We start from the raw sequence: 27,074 nt of genomic DNA on the forward strand, positions 1-27,074 counted from the left end.
CAAAACGTATATTTCTGCTGACATTAATTTGTTCTATTAAAACGTTGCAAAATGTTGACAAAGGTACGTATTCCACTAAATGCATGTTATACTGTAATTTCAAACTGTCTCTGATTTTGAATTTGTTTAGCCCAATTTCAAGCTGCCTGAGACTCCAGATACATAAACTATGACCAATACTTCAGCAATCAGCAAAATCACACCTGAGTAGTATCAAAACTACAAGTGATTCTATGTCAAGACTCAGTCGAGTCATCTCAGTTTCTTCTGGGTTCAACCATGGTATCTCCTGTAGATGGTGAGAAAAGCTTCTGTCAATCCTTGCCAGTCAAAAGTACCAGCTCTCCTACAGACACAACTTTTTTGCAAACCTTTACTTCCTTTCACTGTGTGGCTCTTGCTTTCACAGATGGTCTCTCTCATTTACTGTCCTTGCCTTAAGCTTTGTATTTTTATTTCATGTCACAGTCAATTATCCAAAAGTAAAGTGTCTGATAGGAGACACATGCCCAATAGCTGACAGAAGTTATAGTAGCACAGTGGTCATTTTACCATTCAACACTCTCCTCTTACATCAAGGTTTTCCTTTTATTTTCATAGTACACTATTGGACCCCTATTTACTGCTTTTTGTACCGTAGTGCTCTCTGTTCTATGACCTGTCCTTTGTAACACTTGTATTATTTCTCAGCTTTAACTGGACCAAGGATGGAAAACCATTTGATTTATTATCTGACCCGAGGATAGTTGCCTCTAACAACTCTGGAACATTTGTGATTCAAAACCGTGGAATCATCACCAATTTTCAAGGGAAATATCGCTGCTTTGCATCCAATCTGCTGGGAACTGCTATGTCAGAAGAAATTGAGCTAATTGTTCCAAGTAAGGGATTACTTTGCTTGTGGGTTTGTTTGGTGTTTGTTTTTTTTTTTTTAAGGTGGAAACTGTGTTTCCTCAAATTAAATGGGAGAGAACTAGTTACTAAGGTGGTGTATGGTAAAACATGCAGTGTTTGTTATTCAGTGAATATTGGAAGGAAAAACTCTGTGTCCTTCCTGGAATGATTTTATTTCATTCCTAGTTTTGAGGACAGAAACCAAGTCTGAATGCAAGATTTCAGACAGTACTGCTGGACTATCAACTCCTTACAGGTTTCCAAGCGCTGATACTGACACTCCTTACCAACTTCAATTAATACAAATGCAACTGGGTACATTATGTATATGTTTTCCCGGATATATTAATTTGGAAAACATTTATTATTTACTTTTTCTTTCTGAGTATCATCTGCCCCACTTTGCCTCTAAAGGGTGGGTTAGTGGGTAAATTAGTATAAACTTTTTAGTAGCCATCTTGGGAGAGATGAATGTTCAATGACAGAAAAATATTTGCTTTGATGTGACAATTTAAATGCCTTTATAAAGCACTTGCTTTGCCTTTGCCATAAAACCTGTAAAATTCTTTTCTGATTTGTATTTGCTTAGAGCCACAATTTGCTCTTGTGATGTTTCATCTTCTAATACTTTTCTCTTTCTCTAAAAAAGAAAGCATAAATATTGATGAGGGTTGTAGTCTGGTAAATACTTAATCTGGGCAGAGACAATTTGTGAGCTGATGCCAGCACATCATGAAGATACAGAAATTAAAATATTTGGAGAGATAAAACACATAGCAGAAGAAATACAGAGTAGCTATCTTAACTGCAGTGCAGTTATTGGAAGATATTAGTTGTTCATGAAAGATAGAAATAATGGCATAGATCATGAAATAGTGTTAGAATATATTAAAAATTAAAAATGTAGTGGGCGATAAAGGAAGTCATTGTCAGAGAAAACAAAATTGGTTTGAGTCAGATCACTGTGGGGAAGTATAAAAGACACTTTGTCATTTTGGGGAAAGTCCTGAGTTAATTTTGGAGTGGTCTCTCTAATACTGGATAAGTTTACTTGGTAAAGAATTAGGAATTATATGATGTTTTTGCTTTCCAAACATTTATTGGAAAGCAGATGCTGTTAAGAGTCATAAGACTGTAATATTTCAGCTTGGCAACTGTGACTGAGTGCCCAGAAATTGGGAGGACAATATCATCTCCATCTCAGAGCAAGGAACATGGAATCAGAAGCTGGGGGGAAGGATGGGAGAATTAGCAGTTTATTACTGCAAAATAACAACTGATGCAAATGTTTGAAAGCTCAAGGGGAAGTTATCCAATCAACTGTGAGTTCATTAGTCTGTTGTCAGTAGCATTCAGGGTTTGGTACAAGTACTTACGGAGAGAATATTAAAAGACCTGGAACTGAATAGAAAATGAACTAAAAATATAGTAGTAAAAATTACTGATCCTAGAAACTTGTCCTTCCATCATTAGCACAGAGGGAGAGCAGAGGAATTGGGTGATTTTAAGGACCAGGTTTATAGAAGTGGGATGAAATTTACTGATACAGAGTTCGAGGTCCTGATTAGGACAATGCTGATACAACTGCTACGACAGGAGATGGCTACCTATCTAAAAAACTACTTCTAGCATGTCAGTGCAGATGAAATGGGCTATGAGAAACATGCATAATCATTTTTGTCATGTCTTTTTCATAGGATATAATCCTGAGAAGCATTCTAGGCATAGCCAAGGGTGGGAGATTCGTGGCGCTGTGGTCATGTTGAAAATAAGTTACATCACAGGGGCTGAGAGATTTCATGGGAGAGGGCTGCTAAGGATGCCATGTAGATGTATTTTTATGAGTGCTGCTCATGAAAGACATGATTTATTTTCCTTCCAAACAGTTTAATGGATTTTTTTCCTTGGGAAATTTATTTCATGTTGCACTGTATTGCATAGTATTCCCTAATGCAGTAGCTTGGTGTTTGGTGAGGAATTACTGAGATTACATGTGTTGCTATATGGTTTAGTCTCTACCAGCTTGCAGTTGCTGTAAAGGAATAGCATTCCTGAGTGGAGGAGAACTGCACAAAGTGTTAGGACAGTAAGTTGAAGTTTATTGAACTAGTAATGTAAGTTAGCTCCACAGGTAGGACAGTGCAGCTGATGTCAACCGGAGTTTCAGTCAGGAACAGGATAGTGATGCAGCTACTCAGAGCTTTAGACAGGACATAATTATTAATTTTGGGATCTGGCCAGGGCAGTGGGGTTAATACGACTTCTCTTAAGCAAAGTGCCTCAGACTCATTAATTTTCAGAGGAGTTCAAGACCTCAGTGTCATGTTTCAGTGAAGGTGTGTCACCTCCAGCAGCAGAATATTCTGATACTTCATTGCTACTGAACTAGAAAAGATGCTTAAAAATTAAAAACAAAAAAGAGTTGATGACTGTATCTGGGATTGTTGATCTGTACTTGGAGCAGATAATTTTTGCTTTTAATGAAAAATTGCCTATACTAACTTGAGTAGATATTAAATATGCTGGTGGTAGTTAGCAACAGATTTAATTGAGAAGTTACAAACATGGTTGTTATCAAATGTGAGGGAAATTTTAGTGCTAACATGTGCAAAATCCTAAATCCAGAAAATAAATAAATGGTATAGATAATTTATTAGAGGAATTTACCCAACTCCCACACCTTCTAAGGCACATTTACTTTTATTCATACTCTTCTGCCATCAATTCTTTCATTTAATGGTGCAGTGTAGATGCTGCAAATTAAATCAGGATTCAGAGAGTAATAGAAGACACCTTTGATTTCTAAAGTGCTGGATAGTCTACAACTATACTCAAGTGAAAGAGAGCTGCTGGTGCACAGATCCGCTGTAAATTAGGCAATCACTGACACAGAAGAGTTTGGGATAAATTACCTCTATTCACCCACAAGTTTTGAAGCAGACTGGTACATGTGAGATCACTACATGCATTCATGATAATGATGCAGAGGTGGCAGTGCTTTGCCAGCTGTATTCAAGTAAAATGTAAGCTACTTGGCAAGTCATTATGCCAATGAAGTGAAGAAAAACCCAGCAAGTCAGACTAGGCCAGTTTTTTTCATAAATTACATTTACACTGCAGAAGTAGAATGCTGGGTCTGTGAGGTTTCTGGTGAAAAGGAGAACAAAAGACTGTTTACTCACAGTAGTCATTCCAGGAAAGCAATAGAAATGTCAGCAGAAATGATCATTAAATCTCACCTACATAATGAAAATACCACACCTCCCCTATATATGGTGACATTAAGGAGAGTGGGGAAGAATGGGGTCTGAGGATCTCTATATGGTTGCATCATTTACAAAGTCCAGATTGTTACAAGATACATGCAGCATGAAAATGAATTTAAATGGTGAGAACACAGGCTTCAGCTACCCTCCTCCTGTATTTAGGGAATCTGTTGCTTGAATTACTGAGTAGGCCCAATGCCAGAGGAAGGAGAAGAACTACAGTTTAAACCTCTTTAATTAACTGTAGTGTAAAAGACTCTTCGTGGTATACTGCATTAAGATTTATTTATGCTCAGTATTTCTAAAGCCACTGCTCCAAAAGACTGAAGATCTGAAGATGGAGACAGCCTAAACATAAAATTGTCCAGTGGCAGGCTGTGCTATGCCAATGATGTTAGTTCTAGAATTCCAAAAGAAAGCAAAACCAGTGTTAGTATCAAAAATACAGATGTGAATATTGTGAAATCATTAAAAGATACTGAGCTGATACTGAAATAGGTCTCAGTAACACGCTCAGTGAAGGCATTCTGTATAGCCTTTATGGAAGAGAAAACAAAAGAGACTTTGCAGATGATGGGAATAAAATTTGAACCTCTTGCCTTCTAAACCAGTGTCCTATACCTTTTGACAACTTTTCTGGCCATCTAAATTGTTGGGATCACCCTGATTGTTTCCAGCAATTATCATTTTGGATAGGATGACAGATACTTACACAGAAAAAAAGACCATCACTGATTCCATCATAAAAGCTTCTTTGAGAGCAAGTATCTGACAGCCACAGTCTTCCTGACAGCCAGGCTTTCCTAACTTTTAAAATTTAATATAGCAATTAAAAAAATCCATAAATAACAGGATCATATCTCATAAACAGTTCAAAGGCTGCAATGAAAATTATGGATTTAACTACTGCTTATACTACATGGATCAGAGTATCAACTGATGCACTGAGAGGAGTAGTGGAAGCTGCCCAGCCTGTATTCAGCACAACTCATGTGATTGGTGACTGCAAGTCACGCTTAAGATTCTTTGATGGGTTGGGCTGTTCAATGCACAAGATACACAGATGCATATAACAAATCAGTCAGCTACTAATTAAAGTGTCTCAGGAGCTGGGAATTTCCAGGATATAGAAATTTCTTGACTATTTCCACTTTCCCTCACTCTTAGATCCTTTAAGGATTTATTTGCATGGAAGAATTTCAGAATATCCATGATGGGTCAGGCTAAACATCCATCTAGCCCAGGACACATCTCCAGCAGCATCCACAGAGAATGTTATAAAAACAAGCCTGGTGTATAGTGATGTTTTCCTACAATAGTTTCCCAAAATATTTACTAATTGCCGATTTACCATAATGAGTTGACTCCCATTTTACACCAGATACTGGTAGAAACCAAGTGCCTCAAGGACTTCTGCAGTTACCTGAAGAAACCCTTTTCCTTCAGTTCAATTTCTCAATACTTTAACCCAGAAACATGTAAAATATCAGATTGAATGGGCTCCATTCTCCTATAAACTGGTATAAATTGCCATACTTGGTATGGTTATAGTTGTGTGAAGTCACTGTAGTCAGCTGTAGGACAAAAGCTAAGCTGTAGGACAAAGTGTGCTAATAGCTACCAGAGTAAATCTGAAGCAATCCTGCTGGGGACTGGAGAACCCCAACTCTGGTTGCTGTATTTCTGAATCTGTACTGCTAAACTCAAATTTAGATTTTATATTGCATTGTATTGGTCTCCCTCCTGTTTGCTTTTTGTTGAGATACTGCATTTTCTGACCAGATAAGAGGTAGGATGGAATGACCCAGTCTCCTTTCTGAAATTTCTCTCAGCCAACCTAATTTGCCAGTGGTATTTCAACCTAATCTCAAGTACAGTTCAGTCATTAAACTTTGAGTCACCCCAGGGATTAAACAGAGCCTGATTCCTTGCACAAATTACTCTGGGCGCTGATAATCTTCCATTTCTATGGTTTTTACACGTTGTCAAAGAACTGTAATTCTGTTTTTTGAGTGCTGTACAGCATTCACAGTACAGCCTTGTCAGGAAATAATACTTGGGCAACAAAGCCTTTCCCAAGACTGTTTGGAGAGCTTTATATGTCATGGTGGGCTTTTAGAAGATGTCTCCATAACAGGTCAGGTGTGTGGTTTTTCATCTTCCTTATAGCTGTTTCATACATGCCACTTGATTGCTTGTGTCATGAAAGCCATCCTGCTGGCACTTCAGCAAGCCTTTTTCAGTCATTAAATAATGTTTTTCTCCCCTGTGTTATGGATATGTGTGAGGTAGCACTTGGAGCTATGCTGGGTCCTCTGTCCCCTCTCATTATATCTGTGTGTGGGGAATTACATGAAAGATAGACATGACAGTTTTAATGGTATCGCTGCGAAGAGATCAATTGGTTGTAAATTTTACAGTGTCCATGTGCTGCATTGATAACTCCATACAGTATTAAACACTTTCATGACACAATTAATCTTGTATGATACTTTCAAGCTTAATTCAGCTGTGATAGTTTCTGTGATCAGCCACAAATCACTAGTGATTGATTCTGGAATATCCAGTAATTAAAACAGAGGAACACTGAAAAAAAAAAAAAAAAAAAAAATACTGCCTATATATACATACTGAAGACTAATGTGCAAGAGCCAAAGTCTATTGTGATTGTAGCTTCTTAGTTTTAATAAATCTCCTCATGCAGAATTCAGAAGCAGTTATTTTTCCAGTCTTTGAGACCAGTGGGACCCCAGCAAGAAAATATGCTTGTCAGAAGCTTTGGCTCAGAAATTTATCATGAAAGTTGTTTTCTTCTCTTGCAAAACTTCAAGGGTTCAAAATACTCAAAGTTATGCATTGAGGGAAAAATCAAAGTTTTTCAATATTTTTCACAAGGAACTGAGTGAAATAAAACAGCATGGAAGGACCCAGAAGCCCCGACGACCTGTGGTTCAAGTACTTGTTTGAGGTGGAAGACACTTGGGTTCAAGTTGCTGCTTCCCCCAGTGAAGTCCAGAGGCAGATATCTGAGCCATGCATTGGAGATGAATGTCTGTGCTGCCAGCAAATTACACCAAGACATGATTTTTCACTGTCTCCTGGTGGGACTTAGTATATTTTTGTATAATTCTGTAACTATTGGCTACAGAAATTGACTGAGAAGACCAGTGGTTATGGCACCCAACTGGGACATTGAAGACCCAGATTTAGTTGTGCCAAATGAGGCAAAAAATGGGTTTGAACAAGAATTTCCAATGTCCTAGCTGAGTGATCTCACTATTAGTCTATTTGCTGGTCTCTTTGGTTTAGCCAGAAATCCCTTATCCTTCACCTGAGCCAGCTTTCTTAATGTTTTGTTGAGAGTCATGTGCTTTTGGGAATAAGTAAGCTTTAGATTGAGAAATGGGCTTTTTCCTACTGGAAAATGTTCCACCTCTCCAGCAGTCATCAGATGTATTTTCCAGGGCTTGAAGTCTATAGGTGATTGAACGTATTGGATTTGAATATATAGTTCCCTTTGTTACCTGAAATTTCACCTACAGAGGGGGTAATGCTTATTAGCTCCATTTTGCCTCTCGTAAGAATTCATAACATATTAATAATTCTCCTGGAGATAAAAATCTATGCACAGTCTGCATTCAGGCAATCAGCATTATAGCGATTGCTTCTTTTTATGTTTACTAATCCTACAATGTATGAAGTCTCCTCAGAGTCCTGCCCTGCATTTCTCACCCTCCTCCCTCGGTTTGACTCCTGCAATGTGACACTGCAGGTATCCTGTGGAGCTGCTGGACCACCGATGTTTCAAATTGTTTATTCGCTATCAAGAGTTCCCTGTCAAGACTTGAACACCAGGATGGCAATGTTTGCTGTGCCAGTTTGGCTCTGCCCAGCCAGGATGTTTTCATTCCTTTGCTGTTTAATTGCTGTTAATTTTGCTATTTAATGCAGTTGTCTGAACTGAAACTTCTGCTAGTTTGAGCTTGCCTGAAATGAAAGCAAAAGACAACGTCTACCCTGAAACTGTCTTAGCTAAATTTGTTTAAGGAGTGGTTACATTTTGCAGACTGCTTTTTTTTTGCACTAATCTCTGAGCTACAGCCTCCCAGTGCTTGGTTTGGTGTGGGCTCCAGCCCAGCTCTTCTTTCCCTCTTCTTGGGTGTGCTCTGGTTGCATTTTGACTGCCGAGACTGGCCAGGTTGCCCAGATTTGTCAGGTGTGGTTCAGACTTTGAACAGTCTACTGGCATCAGTGCTGATGCTCTGGGTGATTAAACAAGTCCTTGATCCATTAATTATTTAACCTGTATTTAAGCCCACATAGTGCAGCCCTTGTGCACCCCTCTGTATTCTTTTGTGCAAAGCCTGTCTCTGCATCCCAATGGACAAGCTTGCTGAGAAAGTCTGCAGGTCTGCACAGCAGAGGTTTTACACCTGAGGGGATGAGGAGGCAATAGAGTCTTTAAACCAGACTTCTGCTTCATCTGCTTCTGGAGATGGGAAAGAATTGGGACAACTCCAGGCACAAGGCAGAATAGCTGCCTCCTCTCTGTCCTCCCCTGCATTGACTTGCAGTGGCTTCTTGGGAACCATTTTTTAGCCAAGACTTCCCAGAACATACTGCACTCCCAGGCTGGTTTCTGATCTCCCAGGAACAGCCTGGGACCCGTCAGTGCACAGTCCTCTCTGCCAATCTTAGCCTCAGGCTTTGGTTCTGCATGGCTTTGAGTTGTCCCTTTCAGACAGCACAAAGGAGATATAGAAGCATTTAAAAATAAATGCTTTAAAATAAAGCCTAAGGAAAGCTCATGAACATCACAGACAAGTGTTAAACACCACCATTCAGTTGCCTGGCTTTCAGTTCTATGGTCTGTGCACTTTATGAATGAAGAATGCTAGCAGAGATTTCTTACTCTTAGTAAAATGCATCATTACTCTGTATCACTTTGTCAATAATAGTAACTGAAGGCAGAGAATGCAAAGGATGATGTTAAGGTAAATATTTTATTAAAATTTCTATTAAGGGGGAAGCAAGGGGCAAAATTTCAAAAGGTAACAATAAAAGAGGAACTTCTTTGCTTTTATACAGGTGTACCAAAATTCCCAAAAGAAAAAATTGAGCCCCTTGATGTGGAGCATGGTGATTCTGTGATTTTGCACTGCAACCCCCCAAAAGGCATCCCGCCTTTGCATATCTACTGGATGAATATTGGTAAGTAAACAATTTGTACACAGTTCATATGAGGAGACTCAAAACATTTGTCTTCCAGAGCAGTTTCATTACAGATTCATAATTGATGGGAATGGTAATTGTGCAAATGCTTAAGGAAAAGATCTGGATATTGAAAAACAAAACTGAAAAATGAAGAGTGGAGATACATTTTTACATAACACAAAGTTAAATTGTAGAGTGCATTGACACAACATATTATTAAATCTGAGGTATCAAAAAGCTTACATATCAGCAAATGAGTCTACCAGTAATGAGGACTTCTGCATTTACAGTAGAGAGGATAAAATGTGTCAATATATTATTTCTATCATTACTGTTTTCCTCTTTTCATAAACTAATGGTTGATTTATGATACTAAGAAAAAAAATAGTCTGTCAGGTATGTATAATTAGTTCCTCATGGCTTTCTGTCACGTTATTCTTCAGCATTTGTGTTCTGCAGGTATTTCTGGATCTTGGGAAACAAAGTAACTCAGATTGCCTCCATGACATGAAGGGTTTGTTTCTGATGCTGACCAAGTATTTGCAGAGACAGGGTGCCAGATTAAACCTCTGATCTTATAAGGCAGGCTCTCTACTCCTGACATACATATTTAGCACAGACTTGCATTTGGCTGGATCAACAACGAGACAGTACAGCAGCCTTAGTTCATACTAACAATCCCCTGCTGTAGTCTGTAGTTACAGAAGAGCAAAGTGCTTGGGAGACTGGCCGTGGGGGACATCTGTAAATGGTGACCTCTCTATCATCATTACAGGCCTTTGTGTCAGGGAGAGGTGCTGGAAATTTTCTTTCATCTGAGCAGGAACTTTTTACTGAATAATTTTTAATTATCAATTTTTCTTTATAAATTATTTAAAAATATATGTTGAATACTGGTAAATAACTCATTGCTCATGCTGGGTCTTCTGCTTCTTTTGCATCAAAGTTATATTCTGTATCTGGAATCAAACGTATGACAGGAGAGCATTAGTAGTCATATTGGTGAAACAGCTCAGTATCATTACTGTATCATAATTATTTTTTCTTGCTAGATTTGCAACATATTCCGCAAGATGAAAGGGTCTCCATGAGCCTTAAGGGAGATCTCTACTTTGCAAATGTGGAAGAAAATGACAGTCGAAGTGATTATTGTTGCTTTGCAGCATTTCCAAGACTGAGGACAATTGTACAGAAAATGCCAATGACACTGAAGGTTTCCCGTTGTAAGTCTGTGGATGAGTACTTTCTTGTTTTCTGTTGTTTTCTCTTTTTTAACTCCCCAGGCATCAGTAAATACAGATATGTGTCTCTGATGTGGTTCTCTCTGAAGAACATGCATGTTACCATGCTTATTCCTGCATTATTAACTTTACTCTAAGGGCTAAATTCAACTGATAAAAGCTTGTTCAGCTGTTGGGCCCCAAAAGGGCCCCATTCTTCCTCCTGGTCTCCCCGCAGTGAAAGCCGGTGATGCGTTAGGGTAATCTGCTTCTTTGGCAGTCCAGCGAGTCACCGATGGATGGGACATCGCTGGGTCATGAGGACTGTACGTGGCTTCCTCCTCCCTGGGTGCAGGCCTGGTTTGGTGCAGGTGCAGCAATGCGGTTGGGAAGGGTGGGATGGGGCTTCCCAGGTCTTTGCAGGCTGCCTTGAGCATCAGTAGTGAACACTTAATGAAATGTTGTGAAGGGAACTTCAAATTTTATTTATTTATTTATTTTAACATCTCTGTATTCCTGTAGTCTCCAAGGGTCTTATACAAAAGATGGTTTCAGGTACTGCCCCTGCCCCTGAGTCTCACTGGGGCAAGTGGGGATTGCTGTCCCATTGCCACACGCCTGCATTTGTTCAGTGTACATCTACCTGCTGCAATATCAAACTGCTAATTCAAGCTGTGTAAAGCTGAATATATGGGGTGTACAGCTGTCAGTTAGAAGCATAGGAAAAGAATACAAATATCCAAGCGAAAAAAAGCAGCCTTTTAGGGCATGCTCTCAGCTGCATTAAATCAGCAAAGCCCAACAGAAGCCAGTGGAACTAAGGCAGCTTATACCAGCTGGAGATCCATCCTGCTTTGCCTGAATCTCTCTTGGCTGTAATAGTTTCTGGTATCACTTCTACTATCGCTGAGGTTGCCTGTGCCCTTAATATCAGTTTTCTGTTTCACTAATACTTCTGACCTTTTGAGCTTACGCAGCCCAGAAAACCAAGCAGGTTTTTCTTCATGAATGAAAGCCTAATATTAATATATGATTTTGAGAGTTTTTTTGTCGGGATGAAAAGATTAATAGTGGCTTTGTATATCTTAATACTTGCTTAAACCATATCTTGGGATAATAATTGTGAGAAAAATATCAAAATGAAATGTCATTCTCCATAGCTTTTCTAATGGGTCCACTCCCCCACATACGCACACACAGATTACAGGAGAATGAGGAGGGGTTTGACTGTGGGGCCACTGATAGCCCTGGCAGTGGCCCAACAAGATATTTCAGTGCATGCACCTTGCCATTGAAGCTATGAGACTGGGTGCAGGAAAAAATGTGAGGCATATACTTAAAGAGATTTGTAAACTCAACTTGAGACTGCCCGCTCCACTCTGTGCCAAGTCCCCGTTGAGGGACTGTATTAAAAATAATACATAGAAAAAATGTAAGCAATAAGAAAAGAGAGACTGGATAAATTTTATAACATTTCTTTATAGTGGATACTTACGTCTTAGTAATTTTTTTATTTTACTAGGTAGCTAGGATGAAATGATGATTTTATCACCTGTGAAGTATTTTGCAGAATAATACATATCTTTGAAGAATTTTCATTGCATTTTCAGAAATTTGTTGTTCATCTGTTGCTTTATTTTATATTTTTCTTTGTTTCTTTCTTTTATGGTAGAAATTGGGGGGGGGCATGTTTTTGTTTTGGTTGATTTATTGTTTGAGTCTATATCAACTATGCATGTTTGTGTTTGGTTGTCACTTTTATTTATTTCAGTTAAGCATGCTAATGACTCAGGCTCACCTAACGCTGCGGTTACTAAGGGTGAGTTGAATGCGTCTGTTATTTAGCCTTTAAACTGGGAATCTACTAGCTGAGATGAAATGTGAGCTGCTGCTTAGGAAAAAGACAAAAAAATAAATCACAATTTTTATTGCAATGGGATGGATTTAAGTGGTCCATGGAGTACAATTTGCTCATCTTGTACTTTTTGACAGAAATCTGAAGGGTTTTTAACAAAGAGGTAGTTTTCTTACTTGAGAAAAGAACGTTCACATTTCATAATGTGATGTAAGTAAGGAGGCTGACGTCCTGGGTTTCTCGTGTTATCAGTTCAGAGCAGGAGCCAGAGCTGGATGCTCCAAATCTTCCTCTGGCAGTAAAGATGACTCTGGCGTTAGGTACCCACAGTTTGAAACCATGAATTCATGTGTAAAGGGTCACCCCAGGGCTGCATTACTCCAAGGTGAGCTTAAGGTGTGGATTTACAGAGCTTTAGCTGTTTTGTGTTAATTGTCCCCATCCCCAGCTGTACCTTGCAGTAGATGGGAGGTGGTTCTCTCTGGACGTATATTGTCCTGTCTGATACCACTGGTAAGCACTACACCAAAGCAGTTCTTATCCTGGGGATTCACATCTTCCCTTGTTCTTTGTTCCTCTCTTTGTGGAGCAATATCCTGAAAATATTCTGCTGAGGTTTATGCAAGCAGTGTAGATAAGTCAGAAGGCAGCTAGTGGCTATTCCTGCAATTCTCCACACAGTTAATTTTGTTTAAAATACATTAAAATGAGAGTCTTTGGTTTTGTATGTAACTCTTGACTCTGATTTATTTGGTTAAATTGCTTCGAGAGTCTCTGTTTTTTGAAATGCCCAATTTGAAACTCCTGAAAGACCTCATTTTGCTGGATAAGCACTGAAGTTTTGGAATAGGGGGTTCTCTTTGGGTGTTTTGGGATGGATAACTCAAAAGACTGATCAGTCCTCAAGCCTTGGCCCATGGAAGCTAAGCCTTATGAGCAGAACAAGCAGGGCTTGTGCAGAGTGACAGACACTCAAAAAACAATTTTTCCCTTGGAGAGATGTCTGAAATCCTGTCACCGGTCGGGAAGGGGGACTGCCTGCCTTTGGCAGTGGGAGGTGGAGGGCAGATGGAAAACCTGCGAGCGTATCCAGAGGCACCAAAGTGTTTTGCTGTGACTCTGAGTGTGACCAGATTTGTAGAGATACAAAGCAAGGGGAGGAAAAAAAATTAGAAAATGATTCAGAGAGATACATGTGGTCTTTTACCAAATCATCCGTAACTGACTATTTTTGAAGAACTAGTACCATTTGGGGACTTATTCATTACTGTGCTAATTGTTATTATAGTGATAACTGGATAGCCATTTAACTCTGCGCGTATTTCATCATGAAACCATTGTTTGGCAGGCTGGAACAAATGGTCCGTTGAAATCAAATGCAGGTCAATCTTGTTTTATTATTTTAACGGTCTTCCTTACAAATTGTATCTACATTACTGTAGATTTAATAATTGTAGCAAGAAGGACAATTCTGTGGGATATTCAAGTTGGGAAAGATGCGTTTTCATCTGAGATTTAAGAGATGATGGAGTTCAATGCAGAAGAAAGGTGATGTGAAAGATGATGTGGACCAGAAGATCAGCAACTGAGCAGACCAGTGTACCAGGAGTGGCTGAGGTGTATGATAGACTGAGCCAGTGCTTGGAAAGCAGGACATAAAACTGTAGGAAAAAGGGCTTCACCAGTGCTGCTGACTGTTATTATTACTGTAGCTGTCTTCTGACTGTTAACAGGAGAGATAGGAAAGTCCTGGATTAGTCTTAAAACATGTAAATAAAAAAGAAAATTTACAAATCAATGTCCAAAACCTTCTGACAGAAGTAATGTTTGTGGCATTATTGAAGGATAAGCAAAGGTTCTATGATTTCATATCTAACTTTTATTTTATTTTATTTTTTAGCAAATTTCATCAAGGAAAGAAAACCCAAACTGCTGATCCCTCCTGAATCTGCAGGCAGTAGCTCATCAGTCACTGTCATCAAGGGAGGTGTCCTGCTACTCGAATGTATTGCTGAAGGGCTGTGAGTAATGGACAATACTGCACAAACTTAATCACTTTTTGAAATAGAATTGAGCAAAGAAAAAGCTATGTTAAGAATTATACAACTACAAATGAATATACCTACCTGCCTATACAGTTTTAAATTGAACCTCTATGCAGAGTTTTTCAGAAGTATGCATACTCCTTGTAAAGCAGCACACATCTAGCATACAACATTCATGTATTTGTTATTGCTATAGCTTATAAACAAGTAATTAAAATAATAGGGTATTTATTGATTGTTGTTTTTACTGTTATATTAAAAAAAACCCTATTATTGAACATTTTTCTATAGTGCTACTTTTGAGATGTTGAGAAACTAAATAACATCAGAATTCAGCTTCTGTGGTTTGGCTCACAACCTGTAACATTTCTTTTCTAGTTTTGCCAATTCAGTTTTGGTTCAATGGTCAAAAATTATTCTGCATTTTTCCAGGTGTCAGATCTCATGTTTTTAAAAGCAAAGTTTTTGAGTGATGTAAGACAAGACATCCGTTAAAAAAATGCCCCAGGGGCTGAAACTGGTGGCCCATCTAGCCCAGTTGCAGTGAGAGATGCTGGCTCGGGAGCGCGTGTGAACCTGGCCACTTTCTGTGGTCCATTTGCCAGCATCCAGAATTTCCATACAAAGGATGTACCTTCCATGATGTTCTCACAGAGAACAGCATGTCAAGGAACAAAGTCCACAACTATGTAAAAATACAGTGAACTGGAGTCAGCTGTATTGATTTGATCCTGCTAAAACTAGCAGCAATGGGCTAACTTCAAATTTAGTTTCAGTCCCATGTTTTCTGCTTGGGCCCGTTGGTATGAATGCCTCTGGTGCTTTGTGCTGCACAGATATCTCAAGCTTGTTACTACTACCAGCATTTACATTAGAGCACTACTCAAGCTGTAGTTGTGGATCTGGATGTACTAAGCGTGGTAAGATATCTCAATGAGAAGATGTTTGCTGTAAAAATATAGGGAAGGGTTAAAGTAGATGGTGTGTGATGGGAAATCAGGACAATTTTCTTCCTTATTGTAAATAACACAGGACAAAATAAGGGTAAGGAAAGGGAATGGCTAACTGAATGCCAAATGCAGTCCTCACAATGAAGCTGTGATCCCTCTCTCAGACCTTGTTCCTGCTCTAGTAGCTCAGACAGAAATAAACTCCACTTTGCCCTCAGTCCAGTTTTCCACGTTTTACTGTGTGCTTGTAGATGCAATAGTCTGCCCCAGAAGAGGCGCCACCTAAACATCTTTCCAAGCACTAAACCCACAATGAAAGCACAGTCACTTCTGGTTTATTTGTGATAGAGCTTTTTGTTGAATGGAGACCTAAATCATTGTCTTCTCCTGCTGTATGGTAGAGCTGCAGGTCTGTGAACGCAGGCTGTGGTTAGCAGTTAGATAATTCATACTAAAGACTGTGTAATTATATCCCCTCTATAAAATTCCAAAATCAGGATATTAATCTGCCTGAACAAACATGTTTAGGGTATTTTGTTTTTCCATGTGGGCTTGAAAGGGCATTGCTCATTTAAGCTGGCAAGATTATGCCTCTGCAGTTGGTTGCCATTTCTGAGAGAAGGTGAATTACTTGTCTTTATTGGATTCACTCCAAGAATCTGCAGTGAGGTTTAGTTCCCTGTTGCAACACTTCCTTGTCTAATTCACTACCCATCAAGCTAATTTGCAGGCCCACAAACCTCCACAAGTCCACAGTTATGAGTTTATAGTGTTTTCAAGGTACTTAACAGGCAAATCACCTTGGAAATACACAAATATGAATTTTCATGTGCGAGAATTAATATTATGTAAAAGAAGAGAAAGCCAGAAAAGGCTTTCTGTTTATTTGGAAGAAAAAGTAAAAAAAAAAAACAAACAAAAAAAATTTGTTTCACTTAAACTTTTTTAAAAATTATTTTTCAAACAAAAAGGTTTTTTTTAAAGTAGTCACTTTTGAAAGAAGGTAAAGTACTACTTTGTCTGATCACCAAACAAATATTTTTTCATTGAAACCCTTCAAAAATGCAACATTTTGACAAAATAAAATAGTATTTTTATTTACTAAAATTCCCATTTTTCAGGAAAAAAGTGGTCAGCTTCGCCTATATCTCTGCCAATCCATCCCACCAAATGTCCACAAACCATGAAAGCGGATAGACTGAGCCAGATTTCGAGTAACTAAGATCAGGGGCAGCCAACTGCAAAATAAGGATTTTAAGTACATTTGCAATCTGTCATTTTTGAAGACTTATATTCTGAGTAATGACAGTGTCAGGAGGGCATCGCCTCAATACAACACCAAGGCAACACAGAGCCTGACTTTGGTACGAGAGCAGGACAAGGACTCTTTCAGGAAATAATAGGATATTTGCACGGTTGCACTCACTGCTCATGGAAAACTATAATTTCCTGGTACCTGGGGCTTTGAATAGCTTGTGCCCGGGCATTTTGCCATAATGACAGATGGACACAAGAGTAAGCAGATATGACACTGTGTATGTGCGTTGTGTACGGTGTTGGGGTCGCGAAGCCCAGCTGGGAGTGTGCAGACAACAGTCTGTCCCAAATTTCTGTGTCATTGCCATTTGCTTTCTAAAAATGTAAGGAGCATTTCCAGCCATCTCCAATGGTTGGCCACCTTTCTAACCAGGCAGGGCACTGAGTGAAGTCACTGTAATGAAGTCTTTACCTCCTTGTCTGTCCTCAAGTGCCCTTTTGGAATAGGACGAGACGAGCTCTGTTCCCTCTCCTGCAGTCCATGGCATGCCACACGTAGGAGGAATGCTGCCTCATGCCATGGCCTGGTGTTGGCTGTGAAAAACCTGTTCACAGGGGCCCTTCAAATCAAGAAGCAGTATAGACTAGTTGTAGTCTATAGCATAACCCTTAGTATAGCCCCAGTGTTTTAAAAGAGCTCAAAAGTCTCTGAAAACTTCACCTTGCAAACCATATGCAAGTCCAGCAGGTCTGCTAAGATGAAACATTACAGCAGCCTAGTATTCAACTCAAAAATATTTTGTTTTTTTCTTTCTTTGCTATTAGCCCAACTCCTCATCTAAGCTGGATCAAGGTCACAGGAAACTTGCCCAAGGACGAACCAGAAACAGAAAATTTTGGGAAGATATTGAAGATAGACCAAGTGACTGCAGCCGATGAAGGAACGTACCAGTGCACGGCAAGCAACCCCATGGGAAGAGCGAAGCACGAGTTCCACGTTCACGTGGAAGGTTCTGAGTACACTTTACTAAGCTTATTGATTTTCAACAGAGAGGTGGTCAAAGGGAACTGAATAAGGACATTTGCTGATATCACTCAGTGTAATGCATAAATTCAACCAACTCTATGAATTTATGCTAGCCAAGAACCTGCCTTACAGTTTTGGGAAGCTTGCAGAAGATAGCACCTTTTTTTTAAAAAAAATAAAATATTAGAAATAATGCATTTTTTTTCCTGAACCATGAAGGCTCTACAGAGTGGTGAACAGGAGTACAAATACATGAGCAGATCCGGTAGTCTAAAGATGTGAGTTAGTCAAGCAGAGATACTGATGAAATGTCTTGTATTAACCTGAGTGTCAGACCAAAAGATCTAATTATTCTACTTGCTCTTAAAGAATGTGAAAATGACTGTACTGGGGCAGATCAGAGATACATTTAGCTCAATTTCCTTTCTTTGGCTTCCACCAAAAGTGAATGCCCAGGAAGGACTGTAAAAATGCAGTGAGCAAGCATGGTACCACCCTTCTTTTCCCCTCCTTTGCATGGTCCCTTGCTATAAGGACAACCTGAGCTGAGTTGTTTCTGTAGCCCCTGAAAAGTGTCATAAAAACTTATGAAACAAAGTAAAAAAGTACTTTCTACTAATTTTTCACAGTTTAAAAAAATTGAAATATGACCCTTTCTGTCATCTCACTAAGTATCCAAGGTCCGTTCCCATCCTAGCCCATGTGCTTGGAAGGGTGACCAATACTGTATTAACAGCATTCATAAATAGTCCCAGGGTTACACTCGTGCCTGTCATACACTTGTGCGTAGGGTGGTGTGTCCCTGTGTGTGAGCGTACACCTGGGTCTGGGGGCTGAACAGGGTGAGTTCTGGCTAGCAAAACGGAGAACCTGGTATGTTTGTGCATCCGTTTGGTTGTCAGTTATTTCTGTTGCTGCTGGAAGGTGGCAGATTAATGAAGCCAGTCAAGATACCTTCATAACAGGCAACTTGAAGGGTGCAGATAGAGGCTCATGGTGCCTGCTCTCCCTCCATCCTCTTTTCTCCCTTTCTCCCCTCTCCTACTCCCCAAACCCTGAAGCTATGAGCCCTTTGCACAAGGCAGGCGCAGATGCTCTTTTCCAGGACCAAAGCAGAGCTCCAACGAGACTTAGCAAGTAAGCCCTGCAGAAGTATTACAGCCACTGCAACTCTTTCAGCAACGCTGCCCATAAATAGCTACAAAAATGAGAATCCTGAAATGCAGCTCAAAAACTTGCTGAAAACATTTTCTCTTAACTGATGAAAAATGCTCCAGCCTCTGCTCTGCAGAGTAAAAAAAAAAAAAATCACAGTCTGTATTAAACTGTCGGTGTCTGCCAAGTGCTTCATTTTAATCTGTGCTTCTTCTCACTCCATGGTCACAAGCAGTCCTGACAGGAGGAAAGGCATTTTCAGCTACCTGCTCTGTATTTACTCATCAGCTGAGGAGAAGCGTTTTCTCCCAGTACGTGATGAATCATCCCCATTCACTTGACACAACCTTGTGTCTTACAGTCTTCTTTCCCTTCCTGGAAGTGTGGCAGAGGGGGATACCAGGGCATGGCAAGTTTTCAGCTGCAATGGAGGGGAAGTGCTGACTCTAGAAATCATTCCAGATGGTTTGGAGCATCTCTGCTGTAGCTGAATATTTTAACAATCTGGCTACGATTTTCTCGGCTATAAAAATTGAATCCTTCAAAGAAATTGCAGGAGCTGCAAAAACTAAAATACCAGAGAAATAACATTAATTAAGCAGTTCAGAATATTGACCCCCTTCTCCCCTAGTCTCTAGAGGGAGGAAAGCTTTCTGGCAAATTGTTGTTACTGCTCATTAATAAACAAGTACTTAAAAAAAAGGAAAAAAAAAAGAAGGAAATAATCCTGTTCTAGCCACTGTAATGTAAAAAATGCTTTTTGCAATTGCTGTTAAGTTTGTTTTCTGTATGTGTAAATAATGTTGGCTGCCGTCACTAGCAGGAATTCTTTCTATTAGGAGTCACCTCACATGCAGGGTATCAAGGTAAAATTTGAGCCCAAACACTGTCTTCTTCTAGAATTTCTAACCAGAAAATGTCACTACCATTAATCAGAGATGGGCACGTTCATCATTCTTGCAGCAACTCCTGCGTGCACACTCAAGGGCAGATCTTGAGTTGGTGGAAGTGAGCATTAATTTCAGTGGGTTTCAGGAAGGTTATGCTGACGTAGGGCTTCCTTGCACCTGACATGCTCTTCTCAAAAGATGCATGCAGGGAGAAGAAAATTAAACATGGAAGAAAAATAATCTCAGTTATTAACAGCCAACCATTCTCAATCTAGTGCTGGTGGGTAAATCAGGATTTTGCTATCATTTCTGTCCTATGTCACATTTTCTGTTCTTCGTTCTGGTATTTGAGAATCTCAAACCAATACCCAGCCTTCTAAATAACAGTGTTAATTAATGATATTTGCATGCAGCCCACTTACTAATCCTACAGGAGTCTGAGGGCAAAGATTCAGGCAATTATTACCAAGCATATGAAAATATTCATCTAGGAAATTGCTTGAGTGTTAGAGCATTTTAATCTCTCTTTACAAGGAAAGATGTAGCCTGGAACATTGGAGCAGTGAAAAAACCTCCATTGTTGTTACTAGAATGAGAGAGAATTATTTAAAAAAAAAAAAAAAAAAAAGGCAAAGCAAGCCCACAAATTGTCTTGACTTCAAATAGTGGTTTATTTGGCTATTGTGTATAATCCGCCAAGCCCAACAGAAAATGTACATATGTAACCTCAAAATCTTGTCACTATCACAGCGCCTGATCTGGTGGTACCTTGATCTTGACTGAGGCTCCTAGACTGTGTTTAATAGAAATAATTATTACAATATAATGATTAATTATGGTAATGATATAGTAGCTAAGGGCCTTTGCAGTTATGTCTTGTAATACTTTCATTACTCAGCTAGACAAGAATAAAATAGATTAGATTAATGTGAGGCAGAACCGTGGCTGGTCGTTTTAATCAGGCTCAAACTGCAGTTCTGTTTCACTGGAAAAGTGCTTCAACTTGGATGCAGACCCCAAGGTGGTAACTGCATCTAAAGCTGCAGACGATACCCCCAAAGTGGTGTGGATTGCCAGCCCTCAGGAAGACGTGAGGAGAATTTGAAATGATCTTGACAAATTGGGAAAATGGTCCAGAATAAAAAGGATGGGCTCCAGTAAGCACAAGTGCAAAGTAATTCTCATCAGGCAGCACTAATTGGCTTCATAAGCACAGGATGGAAAATGTCTGGTTAGACTAGTCTGGAGGATATAGTGGATTGCAAACTGAACACCACTTGGAAATATTAGTCTTGCAGACAAAGAAAAAATCATCCTGGAAAGTATAAAGAAAATGATGTTGTAAGAGAGACTACTGAGAACTGGTAAAGCCTCACATAGCACAACCAGTTTTACATTGTGCACTTCATCAAAGCTGCGGTTAACTTGAGACAGTTCAGGAGAAAGCAGCAAGGGTAGTCACAGAGCTCCAAAACATGCATTTGAGAAAAAATTGATAGATATGTTTAATTTAGGAAAGAATGAATCTGGGGAACACATAGCAGCCTTTAGATGCACCGAAGTTTCTTCACAATAGATAGTAACAAATTGTTCTACTCATTCCATGGGGATAATGCAAGATACAATAGACTTAAATTGCAGTAAGGCAGAAGTTAGTTAGACATTAAAAACTTGTTCTAGTGTAGGCAACATGGGAGGCTGGGAAGGTTTGAGTCTGTTTGGGGTGTTTTAGGTGTAGGTGATCCTGCTTTGTTGCAGAAGGATGGACTAGATGCCCATTTTAGATCCCTTCTATTTTTGGACCTGTCATTATATTTCCATAAAGACATAAATCTCTTAATCAGGAGCACCACATTTATAACTTTTAGCGAGAAGAATATATTATGCAGTGAAATATTTGACATACCATATTGCTCATGCAGATAACTATTTGACTGTCCAACCACTAGTTTCTGTAGTTGCTAAAAAATATGTGTATATTTTGTGTACTTATAAGTAGTATAGCATATCTGCCACACAGAAAAGAGGTTCTTCAGCCTTTCTGTGAAATTACATTTCATACTTGACAAAATCTCATTGCCTGTGGCTTCGCAGCTACATCATTTTCTTGGGGCAACCACAGCAATTCCCATGCTGAGAAAGGAAGGCAGTGGTTTAATATATCTTCAGCTCACTTCCCAAGTGTATGCACAGATGAAAATAGGGAGCAATCCATTGTTTGTATTCAGTCTGTGCTTGGTGTCTCACCTCCTCCAAAACAAGAAAATATCCTGTCTCAAGCACTGTATTTGTGGCAGACCTAGTAGTGAAAAAAAAAAAAAAAATTCATCAGGGCTGTTACAAACCTTTACACCTCCATGCCTTTGACCTGTCTTTTCCTGATGGAAAGCATAATGTATATGAGAGAGAGAGAGAAGGGAAAACATCTACAAAACCAAAATGTCCTGCTACTTGCAGAGTTTCTTCCTGGAGCCAAATACAAGGAAGCATAACAAGTATCGTCACGTCACAAGCTGCATTATGGGAGGGCAACCAGCACTGTGAGAGGAAGATGGTAGAAGAAATCTGTACTGTGTGAAGGAAATGCAAAGATGTTATAATTTTAGATAAGCTTCGGTGTCGTGGATTTTACTTCAGTCTTTAGCTGTTGCTTAACAGTATCTCTTCATCAGTGCTCTACTGTGGAAATGGTGGACTGTGTGTAGAAGCTCTTGTGTATCACACTTCAGGGGTGTTTTTTTAATATATCTGTGTGAATATGAGCAATGACGCTTTGTTTTAGTGTATCACACCGATAACATCTGGAGATATATTACCAGGCAACAGCTCTGTTAATCTTCAAAGCGCTTTATAAGCATTAACTAATGAATCCTCATGTTTCCCATACATTAGCTCATCTTTTTCAAACAGGGAAAGAGGCCCAGTGACCTGCCCAGCACATGCAGAAAAGGAGTGTCAGGTCTGGAGTTAAAATTTCAAAGTTTGTTGCTTCTCAGGGAGACATAATGATGAATTCAAGGCTGTGTTTTGGATTGAGGCTGCCCATTGAAGAGTAGACGGGCTTGGGGACCTGCATTCAGTCTGTAGAGAACAAAGCGTTAATCAGATTGATGCTTTTTTTTCCCCCTCAGTTCCCTTCCCTCCCTTGTGGTTGTTTTGCCAATGAGGTTTGTGTACCTGATGCTCAGGGGCTGCTCTGGGGAGGACAGGGTTTCCCAAGAGCAGTTTAGCTGGCAGTGCTGGGGAAGGGGAGAGCAAGGGAATGCATCAGCACACTGCTGCTCCTCTGCCACCACCCTGTGGGCAACCTCTCTGGACTGCTCCTCAGGACAATGGTTCTCTCATCCCCAGGGGTGAGAGAATGTTTCATCATTCCTAAATATTTTTCGAATCAGCCTCTTATTTCAATACGTGATGTAAAACAAGGATATTGAAAATCACAGTGCATTTCCCTAGCACATGTAGATGAGCAGATGGAGGTGCTGCATCCTGTCGTGGAGCTCTGCACTGCTCCGGCATCGCTGCGCTCTGCCCTCTGACTGCTCCTGGGCAAGTTGGGGGAAGCTGCTTGCTCATGCCTAGGGAGGGGGATTTGAGCTGGATGGATATTTGCATCTTGTTTGAGTTGCTGAAATAGTCTCACTTCATTTCACAGACCACAGTCTCGTGTCTGAGGGTCCTTGGGATAATGCCGACCTGTTCAGGTTTACCTCCTTCCCCAGCCTCTCACCTCCCATTTGCATTTGTTTTCCACTTGGATAAACACTGCTGGTTTCCTGCACACTCTCCCTGACATTCACATTTCACAAAGCCTGAAGGACAGAAATTGATGTGTGCTGATGCTAATTTTACCTTTTGTAACATCGGTTTGCAAGAAATACAATACAGCTGCACAAAGGCTGCTAGGAGCTGGCTGGGAACTGTTGGCAACGTTTGCCATCTCCTGGAGGACCGTAGCAATAGCAGAGTTCGACTTGTCTCGCTGTGGCACTTGATACCTCCTATGTCCCCTCTTTACAGAGCCTCCTCAGTGGATAAAGGAACCCGAAGGTGGTGTTTACAGTGTAGGAACAAATCTGTTGCTGCTGTGTGAAGCTATTGGCAACCCAGAGCCAACCATTCAGTGGAAACTCAACGGGATGCCCATCGATAGTAAGTGCAAGGTCCAGTGTCCTCATATAGGTGGTGGCCAGGTGGGATGCGCCAGTGTTGTGCCCAGTTAGAGGGAACACACAAATCCTAATGTGCTGAATGATGTCTGGTTTGACATCTATTTAGACATGAATGAATATTTATTTACTTAAAGCTAATGTTTAAATGTGATCTCGAAGAGAGTAGGGGTGAAGGCTGCAGGGTGTGGGGTGTTGGTACCCGTGAGTTACTGCCTCTGCCTCACTCTGTAACGGTCCCATCTTTTGGTGATCTGGGATAGCTTATGTTCATTGAGGGCTCCTGGTCTTTCTTTGTGCTTCTGAATAAGCACAAGTGACTGTGTGTCTGGGGAGCACACAGACTGCTCCCTGGTGTAACAGTATTATTACTATCATTTTAAAAGGTGTGTGTGGGGATTTTACTGGAAATTGATGCTCTAGAGCACTTTCTTTTGGCCATGGGACTGCTGGCAAAGGCAGTGCTCTGCAATTTGCTGTCTGGCTGTTGAGCAAGGTTCTGGTTTGATCCTGAAGATGCTCTTTGCCTTTAACTTTCAAGCAGTGAGGAGAGACTGTGAACTTCACAGTCGTGTTTTCTCCATCTCCTGATACAGTCTGGGTCTTTCCAGGTCGGACCTTCAGAGGGAGAATCTCTGCCAGAGAGATCAGCCTTACCAACCTTCAGCTTCAGGACAGTGCTGTGTACCAGTGCGAGGCCAGCAACAAGCACGGCACCATCCTTGCTAGCGCCAACGTGAACGTCCTCAGTGAGTACCAGCCTTTCCTCTTCATGAGAAAAGGTCTAAATGAAGTGTCCCATTCTGCTGACTGAATCTTCAGAACAGCTTGAGGTTTGTAACCATGTCATGTTCCTTCGCGTTGCCCCCAGATTTTAAGAAATGCATGTCCAAACTAATGCAACAAGCCTTATCATGGACAATATTATATGCTTAGCCTAAGTGCTCGTGAGCTTTGATGTGTTCTTTATTTTAAATACAGGACGGTGGTTGGGCTTGAAACCTTTTGAATTCAAATGTACTAAAATCACTGGGGGCTGAATTGTGACCGCAACTCTGGTTTTGGATTATAAGTGTATTGTTAATCTTTAATTTCAGTTGTGATGCTCAGCCTGTTCTTTGAAGAAAGTGATGGGAATTTATTTAATAGAAGAGGTCTCTAGAGGAAGCAGATCTGAGTTTGTTTTCTCTCCTGGAGCACACTGAGGTTTCATGTTCTGACATGTCCAGCAGCCAACCACCATTATCTTTGTCAGTGAAGCTTCTGAGAGCTCAGTTGCTCAGTGCAACTGGTTCCAAAAGGCAGTGAAATTCCCATTAAGTGGCTAGGCCTTTGACCTTTGTTGGAGAAGGGAATGGTGCAGGCACAGTATTTATATTCCCAGTTCTGAAATGCAGCGTTGCTCCTTCTGCATTTTCTTTTGCAGATATTGCTCCCTTAATACTGACCTCAGATGGTGAAAACTATGCTACAGTTGTGGGTTATAGCGCCTTCCTGCACTGTGAAATTTTTGCCTCACCTGCGGCAGATATTAGATGGTAAGCCACTGAGAACTGATGTTTTCATGTTAAACAAGTTCATTCAGGCTCCCCAAACATTGAAAAATGTGCTAGTTGTTATTTTTATGGAGTTAAAATCAGAAATTTGCAACAAAACTGTAGATAATAGAGGTATTCTGTGTTTAAATGCACTTTCAAGTACTCTGAAGAACTGGTTTATAATAAAAGGTTAATGACAGTTCTCGATATCAGTGTGATACAAGTGCTGGGATATTCATTAAACCAAGCCATGCTGCATATAGCTAAATCCTGCTACAGCTTCATTGGCCTTAGTTTAATGTTGGCAACTTTTTAAATTTGCACACATTATTGAGGTGGAAACCTGGTGACTTACAGAGCATATTTACCTGGAAATGGTTCCATATGGTTAGAAATCACAGGATTCTCATAGCACTTGACAGGTGCAATAAAATTGCAGATGACAGCTATAGATTAAAGGCTCAGCCAGACTAGTTTAAAGACCTTACTAGATGCTGTCAGTATGTTTTTGGTTTGCAGGAAGCTTATGTCCCTTTACAATTTGCCTGCACATGGATAAAATGAGTTACTAATCTTGACTTGGTTGCTCAGTGGCAGATCTGAGACCAGCTCCCAGAATGCCTGTATCCCCTGCAATATCTGCTAACCATGAAATAACAGTTCCTGCAGCCTTAGAAATAATGCATAACTATTGTTATCATCTGTAGGACTAAGGATGACAGCATAGAGCCACTTTCAACATTACGCTATGAATTAAATAAGAATGGCACCCTAGAGATCAAGGAAACAAGGAAAGAAGACTCGGGGTCATATGCTTGCTGGGCTGCAAACTCGGTTGGAAAAAGAGCAATAACTGCTAATCTGGATATAAGAGGTAATATCTCATTTATGAATAGAAAGACTTTTGACATTTGCTAAGATTTTATATTTACAAATTTTCAGTAAGTAATTAGTAAATATTCAGGCCAAGATACAGATTTATTATTTTATTATTTATATGTAGCAGTTAGTATCATCTCCATTTTTCTGTGTGATTTCTCCATGCTCATACATGATGTTTACTTTCTTTTTGATGCTTGCAGAAGTTACATAACCCACCAAAAACTTGCAGAAGTTGCATAACCCACAAAAACTTGCAGTTTGCTTTCCAGATCTGTTAACTTGATCATCTTGAAATGATAGATATAAGGAAGAAATTCTTCCCTGTGAGGGGGGTGAGACACTGGCGCAGGTTGCCCAGAGAAGCTGTGGCTGCCCCCTCCCTGGAAGGGTTCAAGGCCAGGTTGGACGGGGCTTTGGGAAACGTGGGCTAGTGGAAGGTGTCCCTGCCCATGGCAGGGGGGTTGGAACTAGATGAACTTTAAGGTCCCTTCCAATCCAAACCATTCTATGATTCTATGATTTTCTCTCCTTCTTGCCATCAGCCATGTTACAGTCAGAGCAGGTTCTTGGCTGACCCTTGGGAGCCCAGAGCCCTCCCTGTGCTCGTGGGCTTGGTGGGCTCCTCGCTGAGCCAAACAGGGGCCCTGCATCTCCCACAGCCGTGGGGTTCCTCCTTCCCTAAAGCTACTTCCCATCTGTTGATCAGAAGGTA

At 40.2% G+C, this 27,074-nt stretch overlaps 1 protein-coding gene across 7 annotated transcripts in view; it reads left to right on the forward strand.

The window, feature by feature from the left end:
* The window catches only part of CHL1 (cell adhesion molecule L1 like), a 141,362-nt gene that overhangs the window by 84,302 nt on the left and 29,986 nt on the right, over positions 1 to 27,074 (forward strand). For all 7 annotated transcript variants that reach the window (XM_074836055.1, XM_074836058.1, XM_074836052.1 and 4 more), the window contains 10 exons: positions 691 to 881; positions 9,249 to 9,371; positions 10,427 to 10,597; positions 12,366 to 12,413; positions 14,350 to 14,470; positions 17,527 to 17,711; positions 23,794 to 23,925; positions 24,554 to 24,691; positions 25,369 to 25,480; positions 26,188 to 26,354. In XM_074836055.1, the coding sequence (XP_074692156.1) occupies positions 691 to 881; positions 9,249 to 9,371; positions 10,427 to 10,597; positions 12,366 to 12,413; positions 14,350 to 14,470; positions 17,527 to 17,711; positions 23,794 to 23,925; positions 24,554 to 24,691; positions 25,369 to 25,480; positions 26,188 to 26,354 (1,388 nt within the window). The remainder of the gene's footprint in view (positions 1 to 690; positions 882 to 9,248; positions 9,372 to 10,426; positions 10,598 to 12,365; positions 12,414 to 14,349; positions 14,471 to 17,526; positions 17,712 to 23,793; positions 23,926 to 24,553; positions 24,692 to 25,368; positions 25,481 to 26,187; positions 26,355 to 27,074) is intronic.

This window comes from Strix aluco, chromosome 11 (genome assembly GCF_031877795.1).
Source record: "Strix aluco isolate bStrAlu1 chromosome 11, bStrAlu1.hap1, whole genome shotgun sequence".
NCBI lineage: Eukaryota > Metazoa > Chordata > Aves > Strigiformes > Strigidae > Strix > Strix aluco.